Source organism: Musca domestica, unplaced genomic scaffold (assembly GCF_030504385.1).
Source record: "Musca domestica strain aabys unplaced genomic scaffold, Musca_domestica.polishedcontigs.V.1.1 115, whole genome shotgun sequence".
Lineage (NCBI taxonomy): Eukaryota > Metazoa > Arthropoda > Insecta > Diptera > Muscidae > Musca > Musca domestica.
The window spans coordinates 1,779,860-1,789,252 of NW_026712145.1; the positions used below are offsets into that span (position 1 = coordinate 1,779,860).

General features: G+C 27.1%; 1 protein-coding gene across 5 annotated transcripts in view; it reads left to right on the forward strand.

Moving 5' to 3' along the window:
• Positions 1–8,962, forward strand: part of LOC101888654 (calcium-binding protein E63-1) — a 233,132-nt gene extending 224,170 nt beyond the window's left edge. For all 5 annotated transcript variants that reach the window (XM_059132213.1, XM_059132211.1, XM_059132212.1 and 2 more), the window contains one exon: positions 8,298–8,962. In XM_059132213.1, the coding sequence (XP_058988196.1) occupies positions 8,298–8,320 (23 nt within the window). In that variant the 3' untranslated portion in view covers positions 8,321–8,962. The remainder of the gene's footprint in view (positions 1–8,297) is intronic.
• Positions 8,963–9,393: the final 431 nt, after the last annotated feature.

Sequence of the window (9,393 nt, forward strand, 5' to 3'; positions counted from 1 at the left end):
AATTAAGGCATTTTATAGTCAGGTTCTGAACTAGTCATGTTATACTTTCGATATTATAATTAATAAATAACGGGGAGACAAATTAAGTATATGCAGATATAATATCTCCAGAATGTGTGTGTGCAGAAAAATATTCCATGATGTTCGAATTTCAAAATCCTGCTCGCCCTAAAGGCATATCATTGGACACACATTCCTGCACAAATAAGTGGGATATCGTAATGATAAGCCCCATCACCCAGATTCCGTGTTTTTCCATAATTCGTCATTGTCTTCAACAGGTTTTTTTGTTCATCCCCACCAATAAATCAAATTGTTTTCTGTGAATAAATATTCAAATAGAAATATTTAATATTCAACGAAGACACATCACAAATACCTGCAAATTCCCAAATCCCCGCCGGGACGATTATTGTCTGCATTATTTACTAACTGGCTGGTTAACTGACTAGCTAGGTGGCAGACATTATTTAATTTATGAACATTAAATAATGTGAGAGTGAACGTTGAATTGAATACCTAAATACAAAAAGTTGTTGGTAAAAGATAATCGAATAAACAATAATTGTTGCCAGGTTATAGCCAGGAGGCAGGCGGGAATATGATTTACTTGGAGTATAATGTGTAGTTTGGGAAGGGAATTTTAAAAAATATTTTTTAAAAAATCCACGTTCCTTTGGTCCTTGAAAAAAATATTTTTTAAAAAATCCACGTTCCTTTGGTCCTTGAAAAAAATATTTTTTAAAAAATCCACGTTCCTTTGGTCCTTGAAAAAAATATTTTTTAAAAAATCCACGTTCCTTTGGTCTTTGAAAAAAATATTTTTTAAAAAATCCACGTTCCTTTGGTCCTTGAAAAAAATATTTTTTAAAAAATCCACGTTCCTTTGGTCCTTGAAAAAAATATTTTTTAAAAAATCCACGTTCCTTTGGTCCTTGAAAAAAATATTTTTTAAAAAATCCACGTTCCTTTGGTCCTTGAAAAAAATATTTTTTAAAAAATCCACGTTCCTTTGGTCCTTGAAAAAAATATTTTTTAAAAAATCCACGTTCCTTTGGTCCTTGAAAAAAATATTTTTTAAAAAATCCACGTTCCTTTGGTCCTTGAAAAAAATATTTTTTAAAAAATCCACGTTCCTTTGGTCCTTGAAAAAAATATTTTTTAAAAAATCCACGTTCCTTTGGTCCTTGAAAAAAATATTTTTTAAAAAATCCACGTTCCTTTGGTCCTTGAAAAAAATATTTTTTAAAAAATCCACGTTCCTTTAGTCCTTGAAAAAAATATTTTTTATAAAATCCACGTTCCTTTGGTCCTTGAAAAAAATATTTTTTAAAAAATCCACGTTCCTTTGGTCCTTGAAAAAAATATTTTTTAAAAAATCCACGATCCTTTGGTCCTTGAAAAAAATATTTTTTAAAAAATCCACGTTCCTTTGGTCCTTGAAAAAAATATTTTTTAAAAAATCCACGTTCCTTTGGTCCTTGAAAAAAATATTTTTTAAAAAATCCACGTTCCTTTGGTCCTTGAAAAAAATATTTTTTAAAAAATCCACGTTCCTTTGGTCCTTGAAAAAAATATTTTTTAAAAAATCCACGTTCCTTTGGTCCTTGAAAAAAATATTTTTTAAAAAATCCACGTTCCTTTGGTCCTTGAAAAAAATATTTTTTAAAAAATCCACGTTCCTTTGGTCCTTGAAAAAAATATTTTTTAAAAAATCCACGTTCCTTTGGTCCTTGAAAAAAATATTTTTTAAAAAATCCACGTTCCTTTGGTCCTTGAAAAAAATATTTTTTAAAAAATCCACGTTCCTTTGGTCCTTGAAAAAAATATTTTTTAAAAAATCCACGTTCCTTTGGTCCTTGAAAAATATTCTTTTAAAAATCCACGTTCCTTTGGTCCTTGAAAAATATTCTTTTAAAAATCCACGTTCCTTTGGTCCTTGAAAAATATTCTTTTAAAAATCCACGTTCCTTTGGTCCTTGAAAAAATATTTTTAAAAAATCCACGTTCCTTTGGTCCTTGAAAAAATATTTTTTAAAAAATCCACGTTCCTTTGGTCCTTGAAAAAAATATTTTTTAAAAAATCCACGTTCCTTTGGTCCTTGAAAAAAATATTTTTTAAAAAATCCACGTTCCTTTGGTCCTTGAAAAAAATATTTTTTAAAAAATCCACGTTCCTTTGGTCCTTGAAAAAAATATTTTTTAAAAAATCCACGTTCCTTTGGTCCTTGAAAAAAATATTTTTTAAAAAATCCACGTTCCTTTGGTCCTTGAAAAAAATATTTTTTAAAAAATCCACGTTCCTTTGGTCCTTGAAAAAAATATTTTTTAAAAAATCCACGTTCCTTTGGTCCTTGAAAAAAATATTTTTTAAAAAATCCACGTTCCTTTGGTCCTTGAAAAAAATATTTTTTAAAAAATCCACGTTCCTTTGGTCCTTGAAAAAAATATTTTTTAAAAAATCCACGTTCCTTTGGTCCTTGAAAAAAATATTTTTTAAAAAATCCACGTTCCTTTGGTCCTTGAAAAAAATATTTTTTTAAAAAATCCACGTTCCTTTTGGACCTTGAAAAAATATTCTTTAAAAAATCCCTTTGGTCCTTAAAAAATATTCTTTACAAATCCACGTACTTTTTGGACCTTGAAAAAAAAAACTTTAAAAAGTCCTCGTTCCTTTGGCTCTTGAAAAAAAAATCTTTAAAAAATCCACGTCCCCTTGGCCCTTGAAAAAATATTCTTTAAAAATCCACGTCCCTTTGGCCCTTGAAAAAATATTCTTTAAAAAATCGACGTCCCTTTAGCCCTTGAAAAAAATACTCTTTAAAAAATCCACGTCCCTTTGGCCGTTGAAAAAAATATTCTTTAAAAAAACCACGTTCCTTTTCGACATTGAAGAAATATTCTTTCAAAAATCCTTTTGGTCATTGAAAAAATATTCTTTAAAAAATCCACGTTCCTTCGATCTTTGAAAAAATATTCTTTTAGAAAATCCACGTTATATTGGTCCTTGAAAAAATATTCTTTAAAAAATCCACGTCGCTTTGGCCCTTGAAAAAAATATTCTTTAAAAAATCCACGTCGCTTTGGCATTGGAAAATAATATTCTTTAAAAAATCCACGTCCCTTTGGCCCTTGAAAAAAATATTCTTTAAAAATCCTTGAAAAAAAAATTCTTTAAAAAAATCCACGTTCTATTGGTCCTTGAAAGAATATTCTTTTAGAAAATCAACGTTTGTTTGGTCCTTAAAAAACTATTCTTTTAGAAAATCAACGTTTGTTTGGTCCTTGAAAAAATATTCTTTTAGAAAATCAACGTTTGTTTGGTCCTTAAAAAACTATTCTTTAAAAAATCCACGTTCCTTTTGGTCCTTAAAAAAATTCTTTAAAAATCAACGTTCCTTTGGTCCTTGAAAAAAAAATTTTAAAAATCTACGTTCCTTTGGTCCTTGTAAAAAAATTAAAAATCAACTTTGGTCCTTGAAAAAAAAATTAAAAATCAACTTTAATCCTTGAAAAAAAATTCTTTTAAAAATCCTCGATCCTTTTGGTCCTTATAAAATATTCATTAAAAAATCCACGTTCCGTTTGGTCCTTGAAAAAATATTCTTTAAAAAATCCTTGAAAAAAATATTTTTTAAAAAATCCACGTTCCTTTGGTCCTTGAAAAAAATATTTTTTAAAAAATCCACGTTCCTTTGGTCCTTGAAAAAAATATTTTTAAAAAATCCACGTTCCTTTGGTCCTTGAAAAAAATATTTTTAAAAAATCCACGTTCCTTTGGTCCTTGAAAAAATATTTTTTAAAAAATCCACGTTCCTTTGGTCCTTGAAAAAAATATTTTTTAAAAAATCCACGTTCCTTTGGTCCTTGAAAAAAATATTTTTTAAAAAATCCACGTTCCTTTGGTCCTTGAAAAAATATTTTTTAAAAAATCCACGTTCCTTTGGTCCTTGAAAAAATATTTTTTAAAAAATCCACGTTCCTTTGGTCCTTGAAAAAAATATTTTTTAAAAAATCCACGTTCCTTTGGTCCTTGAAAAAAATATTTTTTAAAAAATCCACGTTCCTTTGGTCCTTGAAAAAAATATTTTTTAAAAAATCCACGTTCCTTTGGTCCTTGAAAAAAATATTTTTTAAAAAATCCACGTTCCTTTGGTCCTTGAAAAAAATATTTTTTAAAAAATCCACGTTCCTTTGGTCCTTGAAAAAAATATTTTTTAAAAAATCCACGTTCCTTTGGTCCTTGAAAAAAATATTTTTTAAAAAATCCACGTTCCTTTGGTCCTTGAAAAAAATATTTTTTAAAAAATCCACGTTCCTTTGGTCCTTGAAAAAAATATTTTTTAAAAAATCCACGTTCCTTTGGTCCTTGAAAAAAATATTTTTTAAAAAATCCACGTTCCTTTGGTCCTTGAAAAAAATATTTTTTAAAAAATCCACGTTCCTTTGGTCCTTGAAAAAAATATTTTTTAAAAAATCCACGTTCCTTTGGTCCTTGAAAAAAATATTTTTTAAAAAATCCACGTTCCTTTGGTCCTTGAAAAAAATATTTTTTTAAAAAATCCACGTTCCTTTTGGACCTTGAAAAAATATTCTTTAAAAAATCCCTTTGGTCCTTAAAAAATATTCTTTACAAATCCACGTACTTTTTGGACCTTGAAAAAAAAAACTTTAAAAAGTCCTCGTTCCTTTGGCTCTTGAAAAAAAAATCTTTAAAAAATCCACGTCCCCTTGGCCCTTGAAAAAATATTCTTTAAAAATCCACGTCCCTTTGGCCCTTGAAAAAATATTCTTTAAAAAATCGACGTCCCTTTAGCCCTTGAAAAAAATACTCTTTAAAAAATCCACGTCCCTTTGGCCGATGAAAAAAATATTCTTTAAAAAAACCACGTTCCTTTTCGACATTGAAGAAATATTCTTTCAAAAATCCACGTTCCTTTTCGACATTGAAGAAATATTCTTTCAAAAATCCTTTTGGTCATTGAAAAAATATTCTTTAAAAAATCCACGTTCCTTCGATCTTTGAAAAAATATTCTTTTAGAAAATCCACGTTATATTGGTCCTTGAAAAAATATTCTTTAAAAAATCCACGTCGCTTTGGCCCTTGAAAAAAATATTCTTTAAAAAATCCACGTCGCTTTGGCATTGGAAAATAATATTCTTTAAAAAATCCACGTCCCTTTGGCCCTTGAAAAAAATATTCTTTAAAAATCCTTGAAAAAAAAAATTCTTTAAAAAAATCCACGTTCTATTGGTCCTTGAAAGAATATTCTTTTAGAAAATCAACGTTTGTTTGGTCCTTAAAAAACTATTCTTTTAGAAAATCAACGTTTGTTTGGTCCTTGAAAAAATATTCTTTTAGAAAATCAACGTTTGTTTGGTCCTTAAAAAACTATTCTTTAAAAAATCCACGTTCCTTTTGGTCCTTAAAAAAATTCTTTAAAAATCAACGTTCCTTTGGTCCTTGAAAAAAAAATTTTAAAAATCTACGTTCCTTTGGTCCTTGTAAAAAAATTAAAAATCAACTTTGGTCCTTGAAAAAAAATTAAAAATCAACTTTAATCCTTGAAAAAAAATTCTTTTAAAAATCCTCGATCCTTTTGGTCCTTATAAAATATTCATTAAAAAATCCACGTTCCGTTTGGTCCTTGAAAAAATATTCTTTAAAAAATCCACGTTCCGTTTGGTCCTTGAAAAAATATTCTTTAAAAAATTGCATTTATTTGATTGAAGATCTTTGAAAAAATATTTTGTAAAAAATCCACATTCCTTTGGTCCTTGAAAAAATATTACTCTAAAAATTCCTGCAATCCTCTCAAAATTTCTAAGCTCCGTCCACATCTCCATTAAGATTATCTAACGAATTATTCAAAAGAAAATTAACAAAGTAGCAAAGCATAACGGCAGTGGCCAAGGAAAGTAACTAATTAATGGCCTTAATTACTTTTTTTTTTTGTTCTTGACAAAGAGAGCTAAAAACCATTTGCCAACCAAACCAACATAACCTCATTTCATAATTTATTCCTAACTGGGCAAAATAATGACATACCAATGTTAATTTTCTGTTTTTGTGGAAAATAATTACTTCCAAAGAAATGGGAAAATACGTTTATCAAAAGGAAATGCTAGTAACCGAGAAGCTGCTTAATGCAAAGACCCTAGGCTAACTACTAAAGTAGGAAAAATCTTAGAGAAAATAAGGTTTTCCACGAAATATGCCGTTTTTATTCTGTTGCTGTTGTTGCCACCCAACAACTTAAATTACATTCAGCGAAAAAGTAATGGCGTGAAAAAAAAACTTTTGGCCAAAGAGCCATGATTTCTGGCATGCCTAACAGTTTTGTATTTTGATTTCTGAGTTTTTTTCTCTTTTTTTTTTTTGAGAACACATTCTACACGCAACACTGATGAAATGGTGCTAAGTACTGACTTGATAACAGTATTCATTAAAGTTTAATTATTGGTTTTGTTTTTGCTACAGAGTAGTCTTTGATTTGTGAAAAGGTGGGTGGATAAGAATTTTTTTTGGGTTTGAGTTTTGATTTTGTGTTTTGATATTTCATTAAATTGTTTTTGTTGGGAAAAATACTCCCACATTAATGGGAGAATATCATTATGTGCTCTGAGCTCCTTATCTACTTTCGTGGACTTTGGTCGTTTGTATGAAAACTCTGCGTATGAGTGATGTGAAATTTATGAAATCACTCATACGCTTAGGAAATAGTGTACCAGACTATGAACTAGATTCACACAACTCTATATGCACATCCTTGAAGAGATATTTTTAAAAATTCTCTGATAGTCCAACAGTCCTTGAAACAAGTCTTCTAAAAAATCCAGGACAATTGCCCTGCTCTTACTTACAAATATATTTTAAAAATCCACGACTATTGCCCTGTTAGTCCTTAAAAAATACATTTTAAAAATCAACAACTGTTGCTCTGCTAGTCCTTCGGAAAAATATTCTTTAAAAGTCCACGAATGTTGTCCTTAAAAAAATATTCTTTAAAAATCCAGGACTTTTGTTCTGGAAAAAAATTATCAAAATTCCACAACTGTTGTCCTTTAAAAAATATTCTTTTTCTAATCTCCGGCTGATGGTCCGTGAAACTGTATTCCATAACAATCCACATCTGTAGCCTAATAGCTCTTGTAAAATAATCTCCAAAATTTCACGATAGTAAAAATTTGGTTTGAAACCCTTAAAAAATATTCCTTAAAATCCACAAATCTAGCACTGGTTGTCCTTGAAAATTTATGCTTTAAAGATCCACGTCCTTTGTCCTGATATTCCTTTAAAAATGTATTGAAAATGATTATTTAAAAATTCATGTCCTTAACCTTGACAGTCCTTGAAAAATTAAAAAAAAACTTAACAGTTCTTGAAACAAATTTTTTTTTTTTTTAAAAAGATCCACAACTGTTGCCATGCTAGTCCTTAAGAATATATTTTAAAAATCCACGACTGTTGCCCTGCTTGTCCTTAAAAATATATTAAAAATTCTCGACTGTTGTCCTGTTAGTCCTTGAAAAATATTCTTTAAAAAACCGACGACTGTTGTCCTTGGAAAAAATATTCTTTAAAAAAACCATGTTCTATTGGTCTTTGAAGACATATTCATTAAAAATTCACGGTTATTGTCCTTTAAAAAAATATTTTTAAAAAACCCACGAATGTTGCCCGGCTATTCCTTGAAAAAAAAATCATTCAAAAATCCTCGCTTATTTGGTCTTTGAAAAATATTCTTTAAAAAATCCACGTTCTATTGGTCCTTGAAAAAATATTCTTTAAAATATCCACGTTCCTTTTGGTCCTTGAAAAAATATTCTTTAAAAAATCCACATTCTATTGGTCCTTGAAAAAATATTCTTTAAAAAATCCACGTTTTATTGGTCCTTGAAAAAATATTCTTTAAAATATCCACGTTCCTTTTTGTCCTTAAAAAAATATTCTTTAAAAAATCCACGTTCTATTGGTCCTTTGAAAAAATATTGTTTAAAAAATCCACGTTCTATTGGTCGTTGAAAAAATATTCTTTGGAAAATCCACGTTTTATTGGTCCTTGAAAAAATATTCTTTAAAAAATCCACGTTCTATTGGTCCTTGAAAAAATATTCTTTAAAAAATCCATGACTATTGTCATTGTAAAAATATTTTTTTAAAAAATCCACATTCTATTGGTCCTTGGGAAAATATTCTTTAAATATATTTATTAAAATATTTAAATACCTAAATAAACTTTTTTAAGTTTTTTAAATTTATTAATTTATTTTCTTTCTTCTCATTTCTTTCCAGAATTTACAAAATTATTACTCTAAAAAGTGGCAGCTTTGAAGTATGAACCTCATTTCGAAAAATAGCAACAACTTAAAACAACAAAACATAACATTTTATTCTTTGCAACAACAACAACAACAAATTAAATTTATAGATAAAAATGATAATTATACTCAAATTTTTAACTTAAATGAAAAACAAAAAAAAATACAATTTTTATTAAAGAAAAATCTATATAATTATGAATACGGCAAACAAAAGTAAAAAAACAATTATAATCAAAATTTATTTATATAAACAGAAAAAAAAAACAAAACAACAAAATTATGGGAATATAAAACCTGAAGACTTTTCTTTAAAAGAAGTCTTCGAAAATTTTTTTTTCAAAACCTAAAATTATATACAAGAAAATAAATAACTAAAAAATAATAATATTTTTTGGGATAAACAAAAACACCACCTTATTAAAGGAAAATTATTACAAATAAATATAAAAAAATAACAAAATTTACTATTCAATTTCTATAAAAGAAATTCAAATTATAAAATAAAAAAAATATATTTTTGTTAAGCTTAATGTTATTATATATATACTTATATTAAAGTGAAGAGAAAAAAACAAAAACACTTTTTCAACAAAAAAGTGCAACAACAAAACATGATGAGCAAGAAAAACAAAACAACAACAACAAAAACATAGTTTAAGTTTTTATTTTTACAATGCATACTATTATTAAACAAAAATAATATATATATTAATAATAATATCAATATAAATGTTAACAATATAATTTATATTATATAAAGTGGAAGGAAGGAAAGGAAAAAAAAAAAACAAAACCAGTTGAAGTATACTTAATTTTTTGTGTTTCCTAATTTTTAAGTTAATTTATAATGAGACAAGCAAACAAAAATAAATAAACAAAACTTAATTATTATATTTTTAAAACCATAAAATATAATAAAAAAATTAAAAAATAAACAAATGAAAAAATGTTGAAATAATAAATCAATAAAATGGTTAATTATTGATAAAAGAAAATCAAACAAATGTTTTCAAAGAAAATAGTTTGACATATTTTTCGAGCCACGAGAAAAGAGAAGAGAAAGAAAA